At 37.3% G+C, this 22,911-nt stretch overlaps 1 protein-coding gene across 1 annotated transcript; it reads left to right on the top strand.

The window, feature by feature from the left end:
- The first annotated feature begins 6,255 nt into the window (after window positions 1-6,255).
- Window positions 6,256-22,810, top strand: LOC129738966 (prostaglandin reductase 1-like). The gene is made up of 3 exons (XM_055730320.1): window positions 6,256-6,388; window positions 6,502-6,705; window positions 21,894-22,810. Exons 1-3 carry the CDS (start codon window positions 6,349-6,351, stop codon window positions 22,784-22,786), a joined length of 1,137 nt encoding a protein of 378 aa, XP_055586295.1. The 5' UTR covers window positions 6,256-6,348; the 3' UTR covers window positions 22,787-22,810.
- The last annotated feature ends 101 nt before the right edge of the window (window positions 22,811-22,911 follow it).

Here is a 22,911-nt window from a genome sequence, read left to right as displayed (position 1 = left end):
CATTTTTTTTGTAATTTTTTGAAAGTTCTTGAAGTTTTGAATTTTTTAAATTTTTGTCATTTTTGTCATTTTTATCACTTCTGTAATTTTTGTCATTTTTGTCATTTTTTTCGTTTTTGTCGTTTTTGTCGTTTCTGTAATTTTTTAATTTTTTGTCATTTTTATCATTTTTGTAATTTTAACATTTTTTAATTTTTGTTCATTTTTTAATTTTTGTTCATTTTTTAATTTTTGTAATTTTATCGAATTTGTAGTTTTTGTAATTTTGTTGTTTTAGTAATTTTAGAATTTTTTTATTTTCGCTTTTTTTTTCAATCAGTTTTGTAATTTTTATTTTTTTTTAATTTTTTTTCATTTCGTCATTTTTGTCATTTTTTTAATTTTTAAAATTTTTCTCATTTTTGTTTTTTTTTTGCATTTTTTAGTTTTTGTTTTTTTTTTTTAATTTTTGTTATTTTCATCGTTTTTGTATGTTTTGTAAGATTTGTTATTTTATGTTAATTTTGAATTTTCGCAGTTTTTAGCACTTTAAGCGTTTTTGTCAGTTTTGTCATTTTTGTAAATTTTGTAATTTTTTGTCATTTCTGTCATTCTTGTTATTTTTATCATTATTGTCATTTCCGTTATTTTTGCCATTTTTTCATATTCTTAATTTTATCATTTTTGTTATTTTTTTAATTTTTGTAACTTTTGTAACTTTTGTAATTTTTATATTTTTTTTGTAATTTTTGTTTTTTTTTGTAATTTCTGTAATATTTGTAATTTTTGTAATCTTTGTAAACTATTTTATTTTTGTAATTTTTATAATTTTCGTCATTTTGTATTTTTTTTTAAATTTTTTTTTAGTTTTGAAACTGTTGTAATTTATTTTATTTTATCGATTCTGTCATGTAAATTTTTTCAATTTTGACATTGTTATCATTTTTGTTATTTTTGTCAATTTGTAATTTTTGTCATTTTTGTAATTTTTGTAATTTTGTCATTTTTGTCTTTTTGTCATTTTCGTCATTTTTAAAATTTTTGTCTTTATTTGTCATTTTATAATTTTTCTGAATTTTTTAATTTTTGTTAATTCCTACATTTTTTAATTTTTGTTAATTTTTTAATTTTTATAATTTTATCGTTTTTGTTATTTTTGTAATTTTAGTAATTTTTGTTATTTATGTAATTTTAGACATTTTTTTAATTTTTTTAAATTTATGTAATTTTACCATTTCTGTCATGAAGTTTTTTAATTTTTTGTCATTGTTGTCTTTTTTGTTTTTTTTTTTTTTCATTTTTGTGATTTTTGGAATTTTTTTTCTTTTTTGTCATTTTTAATTTTTGTATATTTTTGTACTTTTTGCTATTTTTGTCATTTTTGTTATTTTTATTTTTGTCATATTTGTTTCTTTTGTATTTCTTTTAAATTTTGTAATTTTTTTTATTTGTGTAATTTTTGTTATTTTCCTTTTTTCCGTTATTTTTGTTATTCGTGTCATTTTTCTCATTGTTATCATTTATTCATTTTTGTTATTTTTTGCCTGTTTAAATTTTTGTCATTTTTTATCGTTTTTGTATTTTTTATAATTTTTGTATTTTTTGTAATATTTGTTATTTAATGTAATTTTAGTAATTTTTGTCAGTTTTGTCTATTGTGTAATTAGTGTTTTTTTAGTTTTGTAATTTTTGTTAATTTTTGTAATTATTTTCATTCTCTTTGTTCTTGTTTTTTTGTCTTTTTGTCATTTTTTCTTTTTGTCATTTTTGTGTTATCTTATTTCAATCGCCGCCGGGATATATTCTTATTTAATTTTTGGCATTTCGGCGAGTTGTGAAAATTCAAGGTAGAATATTAGAAAGAACATGAAAGTATTATAGGTGGAAAGATCAAAGCTAGAGCGCTTTGGGTAGAAGAAATTGAATAGTTGGTGAAAATGTGAGCAGGGCTTTTGTTTTGTGAACAGCTTTTGAACTACTTGCGTGATTCTTTGCCGCGCGCCGTTTCAATGTTGATAGGAAGCGATGAAGAAACCCATCGCATTCCTACCCACATTGAAACACGGACGGGTCGGTCGAACACATGAGATTGTGTCCGACCGGACAAAAAATCACCCAAGCAGCGCTCACATGTGCTGTTCTATTGCTAAGCCAAGTCTATCGATGCGTGCTACTTTTTTAGGTACATCGGATGGTTGCTACTTTTTTTTTTTTTTTTTTTTTTTCGCATATTATCCATCCCATGCCTTAAGCCTAGTCCACACTCGGCAACTTTACTGCGATTTCGGTTGCTGAGACTTTGTTTATGTTTTCATTTTTAACTAGACGAAGAGATGCATGTCTCAAGTCTCCCGACAAGTATGGGAGACTTTCAGCAACCAGCATGTAAACATAAACAAGTCTCATCAACCGAAATCGCAGTTCATGTTGCCTAGTGTGGACTAGGCTTTACTTTTTAGCCAAATGCATCGTGGTGAATTGTGTTGTAATTTTTGTTATCCCATTTCCCCCCTTCTTTTAGCCAAGTGATTCTATTATCTTATTTTAATCGCCGCCGGGATATATTCTTATTTAATTTTTGGCATTTCGGCGAGTTGTGAAAATTCAAGGTAGAATATTAGAAAGAACATGAAAGTATTATAGGTGGAAAGATCAAAGCTAGAGCGCTTTGGGTACAAGAAATTGAATAGTTGGTGAAAATGTGAGCAGGACTTTTGTTTTGTGAACAGCTTTTGAACTACTTGCGTGATTCTTTGCCGCGCGCCGTTTCACGATGCATTTGGCAAAAAAATAAGGCATCGGATGGATAATATGCGAAACAAAAAAAAAAAAAAAAGTAGCAACCATCCGATGTACCTAAAAAAGTAGCACGCATCGATAGAATTGGCTTAGCAATAGAACAGCACATGTGAGCGCTGCTTGGGTGATTTTTTGCCCGGTCGGACACAATCTCATGTGTTCGACCCGTCCGTGTTTCAATGTGGGTAGGAATGCGATGGGTTTCTTCATCGCTTCCTATCAACATTGAAACGACGCGCGGCAAAGAATCACGCAAGTAGTTCAAAAGCTGTTCACAAAACAAAAGCCCTGCTCACATTTTCACCAACTATTCAATTTCTTCTACCCAAAGCGCTCTAGCTTTGATCTTTCCACCTATAATACTTTCATGTTCTTTCTAATATTCTACCTTGAATTTTCACAACTCGCCGAAATGCCAAAAATTAAATAAGAATTTTGTCATTTTTGTTATTATTGTCATTTTTGTAATTTTAAAATTTTTGAAATTTTCGTCATTTTTTATTTTGGTTATTGTCGTTATTTTTGTTTTTTTTCGTCATTGTTTTATCTAGTTAGTTAGTTATAGTCATGAGTTTTCAGGCAAGTTGTGATTTATTTTTCATACCAATTTTCAAACAGCGTTTTTCGAAAAGATGGATACGTCCCGTAAAGTCGAATTTCAGCCCCTTTTTCCGATTTCACCATTTGTCGACGTTTTACTAATAAACTTATTTTAATTACAATCTTTTAAATACTCGAAAAAAGAAATGAAATCTAGAGTTAGTTTTGATTACGTCGTATGAACCAATGTAAACAAAATTGAGTTATTGGCTGCAAACGATTGATAAACATGTAATCTATCTTAGAAAAAACTTTCATTTTATTTGATCAATGCATAAATTCTACAAAATGGTTTGAAATTAGGACGTATGATGACTTTCTCATTTTCGAGTGCAATTTGGTTTTTACGACTTTTTGCATTGCACTGGATTGGCGTGCAAAACAAAGGTCGCAAAATACTTGTTCGGTTCGTTGGTTTTTGCGACCTTATGCATTTTTTCAGAAAATGCAGCGGTGAGTGATGTAAAGTTAAAAATGTAAAAAGAAATTGTTTGTGAGAGTTGTTCCAGTTAGTATGATTATACAAACTTCTTCTTTTTATTGTGAGGTAAGTTCAATGCGTATCTTCTATGACTGGACTGATTTTCAGTTTCATCATTTTTCCACCACAGATGCTGCCAGCAAAACTAGAAGCGTTTCGTAGAAACCGGAGATTCCAAAGAGAGCATATCACCCGCGAGGACCTAGACGAAGCTCCAGGGATTCAAACGTAAGTCATTTTTTCTTGTTCTATACTATGCTGATTGGCACATGACAAATTCCTTTAAAACCCATTCCGGTAATTACCATTATTCAGATGAGCCATACATAATGTTAGAACTTGAGTGCTTGAAGCTAAATAGTAAATGATAGAAATGTTTAAGACACATGTTATACAGTTTAGAGATAAAATTAAACAGCATGCAAAACGACGTTAGAGCCAATCATGCAATGCCAAAAGTCGTAAGTACATGTTCACTCGAACAACTAAATGTATGCCTGAATCAAATACACTAGTCTAATTCTCATCTATTTTCTTATCACATACCGATTTCTAAAGACAATTCCGAGCAATATTTTAAATAGTAGATTTAAAAAAAAGGTTACAAAACTTCAACAGTGATTTTCTCGAAACACGTCAGGTGGCTCATACGACTTAATCAAAAAAAACTCTAGAAATAATTTTTAAGCAAATTTTGAAAATATATGTATGTATTGTCGCTGAATCCCCAAACCGGAGTTATCGTCAATGAGCGCTGGCGACATTTACTGGCGACACTCACTGGCGACAAGTTATTATCAGGACGTGAACAACTTCGGGTGTGTTCTTATACCAAAGATTTTTTATTTCAAAGGAAAGTGCTGCAAAAACAAAGGATTTTTTACTTTGGTTTTGGTATAAATAAAAAATCCTTTGGTTCAAATGCATTTTCCTCTGTTTCAGAGATTTTTTCTTTTGAAAAATCTTAGATTGAAAATATTAATGCTTTAATACAAAAACAAGTTTCATTTGATTTAAAGTTATTATATTTGCTCAAAGGTAATTTAGATATAGATTTGAAAGCATTTATTCATTGAACCATTTTCCATTTAATCCAATTGGAAGATTTTTACCCTGTTGTTTCGAAGTCCCTATTAGGAGTTTGAATAATAAAAAGATACAATTTTAGTTCTTAAATTCTTTTTTATTTACAAACACATAAAACACTGGTTCACTATAACCGAGTAGGGTCCTTGATATCGTTGACAAAGTTTCGCATTCTCCGTGGGCCGGTCAATAAACTTCCGGCCGAACTTTATTCGATTTTTCGGTTTTCTGTTCTTCTTGCAAGTCAATGCAAAATATCTTCTAAGTTTGAAGTTTTTGTTTCAAAAAATTATTCTTTTCAGTTTAAAACATTTTTCTTCGGTTGAAAGAAAATTTACTTTGTTTCTAAGAAAATATGCAATTGAACAAATTTCTTTTGAATCAAAGAATTTGTTTGAAATCAAAGTCCAAAGTTATTCAATTCAAAAAATGTATTCTTTCAAAAGTTATTCTTTTCAATAAAAACTATAATTCATTGATTCAAAGAAAACAGGAGCTGGATTAAAAAAATGAATGTTTTGAATCAAAGTCAGATTTAGTTCGTTCCAAAATTCAAGTTTACTCTGCGTGAATACACGGAATCGTCCATCTTGTGACAGGCAATCGTAATCATAGGCATGGTAGGCGAACAATTCGCTGTCAAAAAGCGCTCCGTCTCCATCCCCCACCAATGAAAAACTTTTGGTACTCCTTGCCTACTGTTGCTCAATATGCAACCACCCGTAGCTGTATAGGTACGCTGGTTATTACTTTACAAAAGCGTTGCCAGTAATGATATTTCACAACGTCGCTAGTTGGCAAGGTTGCCGATCACCAGCGCGAAAACTTCGGATTTCAACTTCAATGACAATACCTACCTTAAAAAATAGCTAGCAACAATTCAAAGATGTGTGTGATTGGAACATCTTGTCTTACCAACACTTAAGATATAGAATAAAATTCTAAATTTTAACTTGCAATTAATTGAAAACCTGCAGATTGAATATTTTTTCTCAATAACCGTGAAACTATAAGATTACAAACATAATTAAAAACCTTCATGTCTCGAAACACTCAACCCGTCTACGGCCATGCTGAGATCCCTTTCTTCGAGAATCTAAATTTTCAAGTATTATTTCAAACTTATTTATTTAAGTATTCATTTGTAACTTTTCGTTTCCTAATATTTTTTTTCAAACTCTTTTTCTGATCCCTCATTTTTATTTTTAAATGTATATCTTAACCTTGATATAAAGATGCATGCATATTTTTTTAAATATGAATTTTCCGTTTAAAAGTATAGATATTTGAAATCAAATCATATGGCATCGCTGAGTTCTTCCAAGTTTAGCTCGCTCAATCAAAGTCGTTTGTTTACGTGCGTTTGGAGCAGATCTTGTTTTCGGTTTCATAAAGCTGCACACATGATAAGAGTACATAGTGCCACCATCTCGAGTTTGCTTAGTAAGTATCTTGGACAGCTCCATTTATTGAGCTGAAGTGTTGTTCACAAACAAAAGTAACTTGGTCCTGATAAACCTACATTTTAACAATGATTTGACTTAAAATTTCCTCAGAACAATCACATCACATAATGCTGTCATCAATAGTGAGACGCCGGCTGAGCAGTTCGTGTTCTTTATTATCATCAACAAAATCATCATCACCATCGTCATCGGTGCTGGCCCGAAAGTGGATCTACGCCAAAACATTCAAAGGGGAGCCCTCTCAGCAGAACTTTCGACTCGAGAGCGAGAACTTGCCCGCGCTCAAAGATGGAGGTGAGCACGTGTTTAGTGTTTATCAACTTTTAGTCAATCTCACAGTATTCAATACCGTCAACTGGGGCATCTTGTAACACTTTTCAACTTCGATGGCTTCTAAAGACTGGTCCACAGATAATCATACCTATATTCATACGCTTGTATATAAGTTTTAAGATTGATGGGACATATCAAATTGACGTAGTCAGAAAACATATTGGCTTCACCAAAACATTCGATTTTCACCTTACTAATTAAAAGGAGAAAGTTTGCAACAAACTTTGTTATAAATGAAAAATCAAATTAAAACGTTTGAAAATTTATTGTTTTTGATATATTTGTGAAGTTATAAAGCATGAAGCACCAATTGCAGTAATTTTTGTTTTTGTTAAAATTAAATTTAACATTTTTTTTGGTCAAAAATATTTTTAAAGAAAAAGCGTGTGGGTGCTGCATACATTAAGGGGTAAAAAATACTACAAAAAATTTACTAGCCGTAATCATAAAAATGGATGTTTGTATGGATGAAATTTTGAAATTATTTTTATTTTTTTTCATTACCTTATCTCTTGACTTAAAAAAAAATGACCTGTTGAAACGAAAAGGCATTTATTTTTGATCGTGTTGTCGATCATAAATTTAGAAATATCAAAAACACTGTAATTCTCACGTTAAACTGAATTTCAGATGATCGATAGCAAATTTATTCACCTTGAGGAAAAGAGATTTCAATTTCACTGGATCAATTTCTACAAATTTGGTATCTTTGAGTTATCAAAAGTGTTGTGTTTATTTTTGTAGAAGAAAGTTTCATTATGTAACGTAGAGAGAAGTCCTCCTTGGGCAGGACACCTCCTTGGCCAATTTTCCTCTAGTGTTTTCAAAACAAATGTTTCTTTTCGATTTGTCAGAAAAAAATATATGGAAGACTTCATCGGATGTTCAGTATTAAAAAATCCGTTGCCCACAAGACCTGTGCAAATGATTTGAGTCATTTCACTACGTGTTTGTGTCATTGATGCAAGCTCCGGTTAAGTAATTCTACGACTTCTTCATTACAACACTCCTCCTGAAGATGTAGTAATGCCCATACTACTTTCAAGTTTGGCTGATTGTAGACGTTTGGTTCACCCGTCGGCCATCTGATCCTCTGACCACGCCTCTCTCGACAACATCTCGAACATAATGATGCCGAATGTCGATATGTTTCGTTCTCGGATTGTAGCTTCCATTTTTAGCAATTGCGAGACAACTTCGATTGTCGCACCGGATCTCGATCGGTGCCTACTGACCAAACATCGCCATAATTCACAGCCGTCTACTTCCCACCGGACCAAGAGTATCCGCTGGTAGATTTGTGCTTATCCGGATCGGGTCCCCAGTCAGCGTCACAGTAGCCAACGATGTTGATATCAGCTTCACGCATGTATGTTCTTCAATCCATGGGGGGTCCGGGATTCCTGTTAACGGCGAACAAAATATCCGGTCGAGTGCTCTGTGGAAGATACATGAGGAATCCATCTGCTTCTTGGTACGAAACATCCTTCATGGTTATGTGTAAGTACTTTAGTAATTAAAAGGCACTTACTATCCACTAACTGGATGTTTCGGAGACGTTAATAAAACGCGTTTATAGGTTGATGTCTAGCTCAACACTGACTGATATATTTCAGTTGATCAACATCCCAAACCGAGTACAACATGCTGAGAGATCTATTCTCTCTTATTATAAAAGTAAGCGAAAGGGATTTTGAACTAAAGGTCGAATACATAACAATTCTCCCCCTTTTAAACATTGCTTACATAACTACAAAAAGTATTTAATTCATTTGTTCTTAAGATTATATAATTCATTGATTTCCTGAAGCTATTTTTTTGTTTTTGATTCGTGCTGATCTCCTAATGGTTTCCGAGTTAGAATCCTTTCGAACATAGTTTTGATCTTGATTACTAACTAAATCCTTTTCAAATTCAAAGCCTAGAAGATCCTCTTCTTCATCTAGAGACAATTTTCTTTTCCTTTTATTGGATACTATTGGCACTAGAATATTTTGGCGGGTTGGCAGCTTATTCTGAATTCTCAACTGATCCCTGTGGACGTTTGTAGTCACGTTTCCACACGCCACCTGAAATGTGTTCAAGGATATCCGTTTAACAAATGTTGCTTCTATCCATTTAGCCAACTCATGCTGCCTATAATTTTTAATCCAAACTTTATCACCAAGTATTAAACTATCAAACTTGTCACTTGATTTATTCTTGACCTTAGTTAACTGCTTTCGTTGTTTATATTCCTCTGGTTTTATCTGAATATTTCTAGAAAAATGATTTTTTGGATTTAATAAATCTATAAGAGTTTTTGGCTTATACTTGAATATTTTCTCCGAAGGAAATTTCTCCTCATTAGTTATACATGTGTTCCTATAATGGAACAGAAAATAATTCAATTGATCTTCTGTATCCCAAGATCGGATTTCTGGTTCCAACAAATATTTCTTTAATACATCTTTCACCAACCTTACCATCCTTTCTGCCTGACCATTGCTTGAAGGATGGTACGGCGGACTCTTAAGAACTTCAATCCCTAGGCTTTTCAGGAAGTTAATAAATGTTTGTGAACTAAACGGAGGACCATTATCTGTTACTACGCTATCTGGCAACCCAAAATTTGAGAAAAATTTAGCGAATTTCTTTATAACTTTTGCTGCGTCTGTACCATGTTTCATCCATTCAATCTCGATCCATTTTGAATAGCTGTCAACGATTATTAAGAATATTTTCTGCCCCAAATAAAAGAAATCAGCGTGTATTCTGCTAAAAGGTTTAGTTGTAGGAATCCAATTTGAATCTTTTACTTTTGCTGGTTCTGGTGCCATTTTACAGCATGTCAGACAATTTCGAACATATTGCTCAATATCTGCATTTATGCCTTCCCAATAAACAGTTTGTCTTGCAAGTTGCTTCATTTTCACTATCCCAGAATGATTAACATGTAATAATTTCAATACTTCTGGTACAATATTCTTCGGTATCACAACACGATTTTGAAACATTAAACAACCATTAAAAAGTTCTAAATCAACTTGTTTTGAAAACATATTTTTAAATTGCTTCTCAAAGCTTTGTGGCCAACCAATTTTAACAAACTTAGCAACTTGGTTCAGGATATCGTCTGTCTCTGTTTCCTTGGCAATTTTTGAATAATCTAAAGGCACATTGTTAAAACCATAATTCAATTTTTGAATTACAGTTGTATCAAGGTTCTGTGGAACGTTCTGTAGTAAAGGAAATCTAGAGCAGAAATCAGCATTCGCAAGTTTTTCCCCTTTCCTGTAGCATATGTTGAAATCATATATCGACAATTCTAAAATATATCTCTGTAATCTAGTAACGAAAATCGAATTTTTTCCCTCTTTACCGAAAATTCCCATCAAAGGTTTGTGATCTGTGTACACCGTAAACTTGTGACCGTACAGATACTTGTGAAACTTTTTGATAGTACATACAAGTGCAAGGGCCTCTAAATGTAATATTGGATATGATTTTTGGGCATTATTCAAGGAGAAAGATGTGAAACTAATGGGTATCTCTTCTCCATTTACAACCTGCGCTAAAACTCCTCCCAATCCATAGTTACATGCATCCGTTATAATAATTAAGGGCTTTGAAGGATCATAAAAAGCCAAAATTTTAGATTTCAACAAGGCACTTTTACTGAGTTCAAAGGATTTTTGGCAATCATCTGTCCATTTGAATTTATTATCTTTCTTCAGCAAACTATAAAGCGGCGAGAGTTGGAGTGCAAGCTTAGGCACAAATTTTCCATAATAGTTTATCAACCCTAAGAACGATTTCAATTCTGTAGTATTTTTTGGTATCTGTGCATTTTTTATAGTTGCTAGCTTATCAGGGCAAGGTTTCAAACCTTTATCTGATATAATGTGCCCCAAATACGACAATTCAGACACAAAAAATTTACACTTTTGCCAGTTTACCTTTATGTTTGCAACCGATAGACGGTTAAGTACAAGTATCAATCGTTTCTTACACTCTTCATCATTCCGTCCTGAAATTAAAACATCGTCTAAGTATGTATGTATGTATGTAGATAATCCACCATGGGTTCACGGATTCACCGCAGTTTCGCCAACGTATGCGTTAATTTGCATCCTTTAGATTTTTAGTTCGGCCAATCTTCAATGCAAATCATCACATACCCGACACCATGGCTTCGTGTGAACTGACATGAAATGAATATGTTTCGTGTAGGTGTATGTCTTACTTGTAGAACGAGCAAACTGTTTCGCAGCCGTATAAAATTCATAACATATTTAGAGTTAAGAATCTACGACAGGTATTCCGCATCCGTGTAGATACCTGCCCAGCTGGCAACTTTTTGTACGTTCTTATATGATATATTCAATCAATGAAATATTTGCATGGTAAAATAATCTTACCTTTTTACCTGTCTTACCTCTCGACACTCTCAGCTTACCTGTAGCTGGAACCTACCTTGTTGAATTTCATAACCTGTTCACTTTCCGTCCGATCTAAAACAAACAATTTTTATATTATTACAAATCATCATCCCTCTATTCAATAAAACCAAAAAAATGCTAATAAACTATTGACTTATAATTTGAATGCGTTGAACACTAGGAAACTAAAATTATACACATTAGTTTTTTTTTCAATTATTTTTCAACACATCATTTGAATAATATGGATATGGATAACGAATTACGAATGCAAATATGGATATGAATATGAATATTACTATGAAAACAAAACAATCTGATTGAAATGATTGGTAAATAATAGTTATTAATGGTTTCTGGTTTGCTGAAAGATTATAAATGGATAATTTATCAAATGATTATGCTTTATCTTGCTATCCTATAAAAGAAGGAAAACCCTAAAAATTCTAAAATAATCATGTAGAAAACAAATTTTAGAACAATGATATAAAGTGGAATGGTAAAGTGGAAAATAATAGATGTTGTGGGAAAGTTTTCTTCAACTGCTATACTGCTTTCTCGATACTGAAAATAAATATGATTACTTTCAATTAAGTTTGAAGAAAATGTTAGATTAATTTATGAAATGTCAAAAACGACTCAAAACGGTTAACTCCATGTGCTAGCAGGTATAAATTTTGGGCATTGATTTTAAAATAGTTTCATATGAAAATATGCTAAATAAATGTTAAACAGAAATAACAAATTATAACAGCGCTTAAATGCATAAAAATTGCGTTTCTGGAATGTTTGGTTAATGTCATAAAAAGGTTTAATACATTTCAGTATCGATACCAGTTAGAGTAAAAGTTGCATAAGTTATATTATGGATTAAAATGACGATGCAGAAAAAATGGTTATGTTTGTTCATGACTTGAGTTATAGTGGTATTATAAAAATAGAGTTATTATTACCGTTTCGTGATGAAGACTTTTAATTCTGAAATTTTATTTTATTTTTATAATAACGATGTAACGAGCTGAAAAGAACATGTTTAATGATATTGTAATTTAAAGTATAAGTATTAAGAATTATGTTTGAACTTTATAAAGTTAATTCATTAACTTAAATTAATGAATTAACTTGAAATGAAAATCTGAAAATAAGATATACGTTATGAACAACCAATTGTATAGTTCTAAAAATATAAAAATATTTGTGTGTGTGTGTGTGTAAAAATGCGAAACTAAATAAAAAATAAAATACGTTTCTATGGCGCTGGAAGAAAAAAACATAATTCATGAACATTGTTCTTAAACCTTTTTTAAAGTTTATTCACTCGATCTGACCTTGAGCTTGTTTACTTACTTACTAAGCTTACTTAAGCTTTCTCTTAAAATTGTAACTCATATGTTAGAATAAAAAAAATGATTTTTTTTTCCAAATTCATTGAAAATTATTACAATTACACAAAAAAAATCAACAAGAACTACATTTATGACAAGGTGCAAGTGCATGCAAGCATGTATAACAACAGCATGCTTGAAATTAATACATCGTCTAAGTATACAGAAATTCCTTCGATATTATCTAGAATTCTTTCCATCGTACTTTGAAAAATGGCACAGCTAGAAGATACGCCTTGAGGTAGCCGATTGTATGTAAATAGCCCTTTAATTGTGTTTATCACCATAAATCTTTTGCTTTTCTCTGATAAGGATAACTGAGTGTAAGCTCCTTCAAGATCCAATACATAAAATGTTGTACAACCCGACAATTTGGCAAAAATGTCCTGTGCCACAGGTAAAGGATATGTATTAGGAATAATGCATTTATTTATAGACACTTTACAGTCTATAACTAGACGAATATCTTGATTTTTCTTAACCACAGCTATAACTGGAGAAGCCCATTCACTAGTTTCTATTGGAGTTATCACATTTTCCTTTTCTAACTTCTCCAAATGTTCTAACACTTTTTCTCTGAGGCCGTATGGAACGTCATAAGCTCTTTTAAAAATTGGTTTATCATCCTTCAGTACAAGTTCAGCCTCGTATCCACGAATAGGCTGAGAGAAATCTTTCTCAAAAACATTAGAAAATTGTTTCTTAAGTTCAGAAATTATGGAATCTTTGTTAGGAAATACTGTAATATTTTTTACACTTGGGTTTTCACAAATAAATGTATTTCTCCATTGAGGAAAAAACACGTCCAACCACTCTCGCCCTAAAAGCGGATATAAATTATAATTTGATCGATGCATATTTTCTTTCAACACAACCAAAGGTAAATGTTCTCTACGGTTGTTCAAATCTACCCGCACATTTGCTTCTCCAAGTATTTCAAGTTTACCCCCGTTTACTACCACTAATTTCCGATTACTTTTAAAGATGTTAACAGAAAAAAGTTTTTGAAACAGGTACTCCCCCATTACAGACACAGCTGAGCCAGTATCTACTTCCATAGTTACATTTTGTCCTTCTACACAAACATTTACTAAACATGAAGAATTTCCTGACCTCTTATCATTCGATACCAACATGCATAAATAATATTCACCTGAAGAAGATTCCTCCTCAGAATCGTCACTCAATTCTACTCTAAGTCGAGTCAGCGCTTGATTAATATTGCTAATCGTATTATTCGAAGGAGCCGGGACAACAACGCTCTGAACGCGTTCCGTTCTGCTAGGACCTGCCCTGTTGCCGATGAAGACATGACACTGCCTCTTAATATGCCCTTTCTGTCCACAACGGTTGCAATTCAAATTAGCATATCTGTGATCTCGGCTTCTGCTGTTGCTCCTGTCGTCGAAAGATACTCTCCTAGTCCTTTGTTCCCCGCGACTCCTACTGCGACTACGATAATCAACATTTCTTCCATTTGTTGGTTGGTATCTATTACCACCGTGAATCATCCTTCTGCCCAATCTTTCTCTCACTGAGCTCACAGCTGAATTCTGTTGATAGCTGCTACCCAGTATTTTGGCTCTGTTTGAGGCTAACTCCCACTGGGTCACTATACGTTCAGCTGATTGCAAGGTTAGACGATCTTGTTTTAAAAGTTCTCTTTGCAAGTCCTTATCTCTGATCCCTACCAATATTCTGTTTCTTATGGCTTTATCCTTGTAATCGCCTAGATCACATTGAGAAGCAATTAATTTAAGATCAAGTATGAAACTCTCTACTGTTTCATCCTCCGTTTGAACTCGCGATTCTAGCTTAAAACATTGAACCACATCTGTATCCTCTTTATCAAATCGACTTTTAAGACGTGCAATCATATCGATGTAGCTGACAGTGTTCAAATTCTGTCCTGGATATAACAATTTTAGCTCATTAAATATCACTGGACCGCTCAAAGTTATGAACAGAGATCTCTTGCGATCGTCAGGAGTTTAATTAAACTCAAAAAAATGCTCAAAACGTTCAGCATACTGGCTGAACAATGTCCCAGGAACATAAGGTTCCATGGATCCCACTATGTTTGCCTGAACGTTAGCCATCTCAAACAGAGCTAATTTTGTGAGAAACTAAAAGCATAAAATTCACGGAATTACTCACCAGTACTAGTTGATGACTTTCTCTACAATCACTCACCAACCTTCGCTCTCTATGTTGCGCTGATAAACCTCTCGCTCAATCGATCTCACTCGGAAAACTCTCTCGGGAAGTCACTCAGGAGACCGTCTGGGAAAACTCACTAGGCGAACTCTTGGCGCTTGTAGAGTCGAACAATGGCGAAGTTCCCTCTATTCACTGCAAACCCAACTCGAAATGGCGATGAAATCCAACTAGCTATACACCTTCCTTAGGCAAGCTTGATACGTTGTACGAAAGCCGCTGCCGCCTGATCGACATCGACACGCTGCAAGCCCGCAGGACCGCCACTCGTGCTTCTTTCGTCGCTGATCTGCTTTCATCAAGAATCGACTCTCCTGCACTTTTGGAAGTTCTTCCACTTAGCGTCCGACCTCGTGGTTTGAGGAATCGGGATCTTCAGCTCTTCGTTCCTGTTAGACTAAACAATTACGGGGCCAACTCTGCAATAATTGGCGTCATCAAGACTTTTAACCGCTTCTCAGAATATTTTGATTTTGACGTTTCGAAGGTTTTATTCCGAAGAAGAATTCTTAGTGTTCTAAGTTCAGTGTAGATTTGTATTTGTTGTTAGTTTTTAATTTTAAAATATCATTTGGATCAATATATGATCTGTTGATTTAATAATAAATAAATAAATAAATAAAAATGGTAATTCCTGGGAAGCTATACACCGTCTTTCGGCAAGCTTAGGGATGTAGCACTCTTGCTCTTAGAGCTCAGCCTGTTCAGAATAATGGCTTTCTTCTTCCTTCACTTAACAGATTCTGATTTCATATAGCTTTGTCACAGTTAAACTATGGCTCTTCAAAGCTTTTGTTCGCAATCACACGCCTTTTACGGATTACAGATGCGTTCGTAAAACACGAAAACTGACTAACGCGGTAAGTGGATTTCTAATTTACCACACTTTTCCCTCGTCGTCAATTTATGTGTAAGTACTTTAGTAATTAAAAGGCACTTACTATCCACTAACTGGATGTTTCGGAGACGTTAATAAAACGCGTTTATAGGTTGATGTCTAGCTCAACACTGACTGATATATTTCAGTTGATCAACATCCCAAACCGAGTACAACATGCTGAGAGATCTATTCTCTCTTATTATAAAAGTAAGCGAAAGGGATTTTGAACTAAAGGTCGAATACATAACACATGGCTGCCAATTTCTGTTCGGTTTTGCGGCTCATCTCGTTTGACAATCTCTCGTTTGTGTTCATGGAGATTTTCACGGGCTTGCTGTTTTCCATGCCGAACCCCTTGAGCACTGACTCCACGTTCGTGTCCTGGTCCAGTGTAATTCCATCCGCCGACGTTTGAATGCGATGCCGATGCCCATACACATGTGATTCGCAGGTTCTTCGTGCGAACATTGGTGCTCAGTTGATCCTCCAGCTTGTCCATTTTGGCTATCTTTTTTGACCACAGGATAATACAAATACAAAAATGTTGAATGCGTACTGAAGGCTAACTAAGAAGTGAAAATTGTATTTGTTTTCCCTAGCAACACAAAGTCAAGGTTCTACTTACTTACTTAATGATCCCGCGCCGATCCTCCGGTGCATAGGGCCGTGGTAAAAGACCTCCACTGTTGACGATCCGGAGCCAGCGTCTTCACCTGGTCCCAGTCAAGATTCTCGTCGACAGTTCGGATTTCAGCGGCTAGGCTTCGCCGCCACGAGTTTCTGGGCCTGCCTCTTCTTCGATGACCTTCTGGATTCCAGTCAAGCGCCTCTCTGCAAATCTCGTTTTCATCTTTTCGCAGCGTGTGCCCAATCCATCTCCACTTTCGTTCCCGAATCTCGATTTCTAGCGCCCTTTGATGACACCGGCGATGTAGTTCCTCATTCGAGATCCAGTTGCCAGGCCACCAAGCGCGGATGATGTTCCGCAGGCAGCGGTTTACAAATACTTGCAGTTTTCGCGTCGTCACCGCATATGTGCACCAAGTTTCGCACCCGTACAGCAATACGGATTTGACGTTTGAGTTGAAGATTCGGATTTTCGTTCGTAGAGAGATCTGGCGTGACCGCCAGATGTTTCGGAGACTCGCAAACGCAAATCGGGCCTTTCTGATCCGGGTTTCGATGTCTTTCCTGGTACCACCATCAGGCGTTATCTGGCTACCAAGATACTGGAAGCACTCCACTTTCTCAACTTGTTGCCCAGCTACCATGAAACTGGAGGGATTTCCTGTGTTGATCTCCATCGACTTGGTCTTTCCGACATTGACTTTGAGACCTGCTGCCTTGGAACTTTCGGTGAGGTTGTCGAGTTTGCTCTGCATGTCCGGTTGTGTTTGGGCGAGCAAAACAATATCGTCAGCCAGGTCAAGGTCGTTCAGTTGCTCCATTGTTAAAGGATTCCACGGCAATCCTCGGTTCGGTGCACAGTCGATCGATCCAGTCAGAATCTCATCCATTACGATGAGGAAAAGTAGCGGTGATAAGATACATCCTTGTCTCACTCCAGCAGTTACCGGGATTCGTTCGGACAAGACACCATCGTGCAAGACCTTGCACGAAAATGCCTCGTATTGTGCTTCGATGAGATGGACTAGTTTCTCTGGGACCCCTCGTCGCCTTAGAGCCGCCCAGATGTTTTCATGATTAAGTGGGTCGAATGCTTTTTCGAAATCAACGAACACCAGCAGAAGAGAGTCCTGGAATTCGTTGATTTGTTCCAGTATGATTCGTAGCGTTGTGATGTGGTCCACACATGATCGTCCGGATCGGAATCCAGCTTGTTGCCGTCGGAGTGTAGCGTCGATTTTCTCCTGGATCCTGTTCAGGATCACTTTGCAGAGTACTTTGAGGGTTGTACAGATCAACGTTATGCCTCGCCAGTTACCGCACTCTGTCAGGTCTCCTTTCTTCGGGACCTTAACGAGGATACCCTGCATCCAGTCGGCCGGGAATGTTGCAGTATCCCAGATGTCAGCGAAAAGACGGTGCAACATTTGTGCTGAAAGGGCAGGGTCGGCTTTCAGCATTTCAGCAGGGATGCAATCGATCCCAGGTGCTTTGTTGGATTTCATGTTTTTGATTGCCGCTTCTATTTCAGCCAGCGAGGGCGCTTCCGAGTTGACGCCATTTATGCGACTTACACAGTAAACGAAAATTACCGAGTTCGGTAATTATTTTACCGAAATCCTAACATGTGGAGATCGTTAAACTGTTCGGTAATTTTTTCATGGCTGAGAAGTGACAGCTGTCAAATATTACGGACCTTTTTCGGTAAAAAATTACCAAAACTCGGCTGATCATCTGTCAAAATATTGACAGTTGTCAACATGACAGATCGTTATATAACCGACCAATCGGTATTGTTGAACCGAAATGACTTTAATTATTACCGAAAGGCCGGTAATTTTTAACTGAAAAACTAAAAAGGTCGGTTATATAAACCAAACAACTGGTAGACTTAACCGAAAAACCTGTAACGATTACCGAAATACCTAAAACTATTACCGAAATACTTGAAATTTTTTACCGAAATACCTGTAATTAATATCGAAATACTGATATTTTTTACCGAAAAAACTGTAAAAGTTCGGTAATATTTACCGAACAATCGGAAGAGTTTACCGAAATATCTGTAATTTAAACCAAAAAACCGGTCAGTTTTACCAGATAAATTCAAAAAGTTCGGTAATGTTTACCGAAAAACTGGTAATTTTCACAAAATTCCTCCAATTTTTACCGAAAATTCGGTTGTTTTTACCGAAAAATTGATTTTTTTCGCCGAAATATCTGTTATTACCGCAATGCCGATAATATTTACCAAAAACTAAATTTTTCACTAATTTTTACCGAAAACCGTAAAACGTTCCGTAGTTTGGTGTACGTAACCAGCATACTACACGAGATGATTTGAGTCTCGAATATCATCTCATGTAATATGCTGTGCATCATAAGCTGAAACTACCAAACGTTTTGCGGTTTTCGTTAAAAATTACCGAAAAAAATATTTTTTGCTAAATACTATCGCATTTCTAGAAGACGCCTCAATAGCAGAGGCTCAATCTACAAATAAAAATGAGGAGCTGGATCAAAATATTTTTACTTTATTTTCTGTGTTATGGCAACATGGTACCGTCTCGTGGCTTTCCAAGGATCCCCTCCTCCACATTCTGTGGACAATGGCCATCTGCCACAGGTGACTGGAGGAAGGTTGTCACAGCCACGGGACCTGGAAGTAAAATTAATTTTTTACTAAAGTGCGGAAAATAAACTCATCCGATGTACCTTTACTGGAGCTGCGATCAAATTAGCAATCCATTCCATGCGAAGCGCCGCGGTGCTGGCGATGTCCCAAATCCGATCGTCTATGTGCGTTCAAGTGCATGCATGGAGGCCACCGAAGCAAAAAAAAAACTGCTGCTTCATTGCTCAAAACACGCGAAACCGAAAATGCCGAGCAATGGCGACGACTGGCCGGGTAAAAGATACCCATCACACTCGAGCACACGAAAGTAGTCGAAACGATTAATTCCGGTTGCAAGAATGAGAAGGAAGACCCGGAATGCGAAAAAATGACAATCGAATTTTGACGTTCGTCTTGTTTGCAGTTTGATCTCGGTGATTTTTTACCGAAAATTGATGGCATTGAGATTTGTTTACATTAAAATATAAGAACTTCGGTAAGTCAAGAGCCGATTTACTGAACTCGGTAAAAACTAAACGTCAAATTGATCTATTACCGAAAATTTTCTAATTACAGAACTAGTTCTGTAAAATAAATTACCGAACTCGGTAATTTTAGTTTACTGTGTACTGTTGGCGCTTCAAGCTGCGGGTTCTGTTGACCATCGCTATTCGTGACTCGGAAGAGTTGTTCGAAGTGCTCAGTCCATCGTTTGAGCTGATCTGTTCGATCGGTCAATAACTGACCTGCTCGGTCTTTCAGCGGCATTCTTGCATTAGTCCTTGCACCACTGAGGCGGCGAGAAATGTCATAAAGTAATCGGATATCTCCATTGGCGGCGGCTCTTTCCCCCTCTTCGGCTAGGGAGTTTGTCCAGGCTCTCTTGTCTCGTCTACAAGCTCGTTTAACTGCCTTTTCCAGCTCCGCATATCGTAAGCGGGCGGCTGCTTTGGCTGACCCGGTACATGCCTGCTCAATTCCGACTTTCGCCTTTCTCCGATCATCGACCATCCTCCAAGTTTCATCCGACATCCATTCACTTCTTCTTCCACAAACTTTACCGAGAGTACCATGGCTCGTCGTGATAAAGGCATTCTTGATTCCACACCACTGTTCTTCGACTGTTCCGTCTGTCGGCAGCTCCGAGGCCCGGGATTCTAGCTGTTCAACGTATGCCCTTTTCACCTCTGGATTCTCCAACCGGCGGACGTCGTATCGACACCCGACTTTCTCCTCGCGCCGTTGGACACGCGCAACTCTCAGTCGTATCTCGCCAAGGACGAGGTGATGGTCAGATGCAATGTCTGCGCTTCGCTTGTTGCGAACATCAAGAAGACTCCTTCTCCATTTTCGGCTGATGCAGATGTGGTCAATTTGATTTTCTGTTCGGCCATCTCGGGATACCCAAGTGACCTTATGTGCTGGTCGATGGGGGAAGAGCGATCCACCGATCACCATGTTGTTATTGCCACAAAATTCTACAAACAGCTCTCCGTTTTCGCTCATCTGTCCTAGGCCATGGCGCCCCATGATGCGCTCAAGGTCTTGATTGTCGGAGCCAATCTTTGCGTTGAAGTCGCCCAAATGGATTTGAATGTCACCCTTCGGAATTCTCTCTACCACGCGGTTCAGTTGACTGTAAAATTGCTCTTTCTCCTGCAAATCGGCAACGTCAGTTGGCGCATAACACTGGACCATTGTAAGGTTTCTAACCCGTGTTCTAAATCTGGCTACGATTATTCTTTCGTTTATCGGTTCCCATCTAATGAGGGCCGCGTAGGCCTGCGGGCTTAACAGGAAACCAACTCCTCGTTCCCGAGTAGCATGTTCTCCTCGTATGCCAGAGTAAAGCAGGACTTGCCCGGATTGTGTCTTGTGTTCTCCAGTATTAGGCCAACGGACTTCGCTCAGTCCCAGAATTTCAAGCTTGAGGCGGCTAGCCTCTCTAGCAAGTTGTTCCAGTTTGCCTTGTTGGGCAAGGGTTAAAACATTCCAAGTTCCAATTCGTGTCCGTGTTTTCATGCTAAAAGTCGTCGCCAAAGTTCCAGGTCGGTCATTTCTTTCGGATTCCGTAACAATTTCAAATCGGGAGCAGTAGGTTGTTAGCCTAAAGTCCCTATCCCGCGATGGGGCTGCCATCTTGGACTTAGCTGGCGGGAGCCGCATTTCATAAATTCAGCCGCTTGCTGCAAGACAGACGCTGTTTGAGCCGCCCCTGACCTGGAGAACAGACGCTCGGTTGTTGTTGCACGCCGCCCCTGACCTGGGGAACAGACGCGTGCGGCCACCTTCTCAGTCTGCATGCGACCAAAGCATCCACCGGGGTTGGGTACCCGATCTCCGCTTAGGTTACTCGCACCCCAGCCGGCACCGCGGGGAGGTAGAGATAGGAGTTGTGAATAAGAGGTCAAGGTTCACTTGATACAAATCGCTGCCTCTCGGTAGCATCTCCTCTTTTATCTAATAGCAGATGTAGTCATCTGTAGTGGACAGTTGAGACACCAGACACGACAGCCGACAGCATCGTGCGGAGGATGTGTGAAGATGCCAATACTTGGCGCGTGGTCAGCAATGAGTTCACCCGGATCATGATTGCCCTGCAGAGGAGTTTGAACCAGCACCAGTCCGCGACCGGTGCAGGGAGACTCCTTCGTCGGGGAGCATCTGAGTAGTGTGCGTGTAGGATAACTCCACCCTCTGCGACGGAGGCTGCGGGGATAAGACATGACCTTCTCGGCAGTCGAACTCGTAGGGTGGTCTCACGTCGCCGTCGGATGAGCCACTCGAATCAGGTACGATGACATCACCGTCGGGATTCGTCTGAGTCGTAAGCGTAAAAGACCCATAAGTGATCTTTGATAAAAAATCACGAAAAATTCCAAAATACGGGAAAACAAGCGAGCCAAAATGACCTCCTTAGTGAATATCTCTATACCATGTACGAAATCGTTAAATTTAAACCTCAAGACTTTATTGTACCCCATTTTAACCTTTTTCACCAACAGACTTCCTGGCAAAGGCGGAGTTTATTAGCGTGGATCCGTACATGCGCCCGTACATGATGGCCTACCCGGAGGGATCGCTTATGATCGGGGGCCAGATCAGCAAGGTTGTCGAGAGCAAGAATCCGGCCTTTCCGGTCGGAGCGACCGTATTTGGGCAGTTTGGCTGGAGGACCCACACGGTGTGCAATCCGAGTAAATTGGAGCGCGATTTTCCCTATGTGCTTCCGGAACTTCCGGGTTCTTTGCCCACGAGTTTAGGGTTGGGAGTTCTGGGGATGCCAGGTAATACGGCGTATTTTGGATTGTTGGAGTTGTGTTCGCCCAAGAAGGGGGAAACGGTACTCGTTAGCGGGGCAGCCGGTGCAGTTGGAAGTTTGGTGGGACAAATAGCTAAAATTCAAGGCTGCAGGGTGGTTGGCCTGGCTGGATCCGATGAAAAATGTCGCTGGTTGAAAGAAATCGGATTTGACGAGACCATCAATTATAAAACAACGGCGGACTTGTACGGCGATATGAAGAAGGCGGCACCGAAAGGTTTTGATGTGTACTTCGATAACGTCGGGGGCAGAACGTCTGAGCTGGCGATCAAATTGATGAATTTGTATGGCCGGATAGCCGTTTGTGGAACGATTTCAAACTACAACAGCACCTCTATCGATAAGGTAACGGATCCACTGCGGATGATGGTTTTCAAGCAGCTCAAGATGGAAGGTTTTCTCGTTTGGCGTTGGAACGATCGGTGGATGGAAGGGATTGAGGCCAACCTCAAGTGGATCAAGGACGGGAAGCTTAAATGGCAAGAGACGGTGACCGAGGGTTTTGAAAACACACCGGAGGCATTTATGGACATGCTCAAGGGGGGAAACGTTGGGAAGGCGGTGGTAAAAGTGTGATGAAGAAATAGCTTTCTGTTTAAATAAATATTGGTTGTTAAAAATATGAGTTTGGAAATTAATTACAGTATGAAAGCCAATACGGATTTCTTTCGTTATCTATTTTTAAACTTGAAAGGGTCGAG

The sequence above is a fragment of the Uranotaenia lowii genome, chromosome 1 (genome assembly GCF_029784155.1).
Source record: "Uranotaenia lowii strain MFRU-FL chromosome 1, ASM2978415v1, whole genome shotgun sequence".
Taxonomy (NCBI): Eukaryota; Metazoa; Arthropoda; class Insecta; order Diptera; family Culicidae; genus Uranotaenia; species Uranotaenia lowii.
This window is presented reverse-complemented; position numbering and strand designations above follow the sequence as displayed.

What these genes read in the sequence shown, in the direction of transcription:
- LOC129738966 (XM_055730320.1), top strand. Translation starts at nt 6,349, where the DNA reads ATGATAAGAGTACATAGTGCCACCATCTCGAGTTTGCTTA. An exon ending in CACCATCTCGAGTTTGCTTA is followed by an intron (nt 6,389 to 6,501) that starts GTAAGTATCTTG and finishes AAATTTCCTCAG; the next exon opens with AACAATCACATCACATAATG. An exon ending in GCCCGCGCTCAAAGATGGAG is followed by an intron (nt 6,706 to 21,893) that starts GTGAGCACGTGT and finishes TTTCACCAACAG; the next exon opens with ACTTCCTGGCAAAGGCGGAG.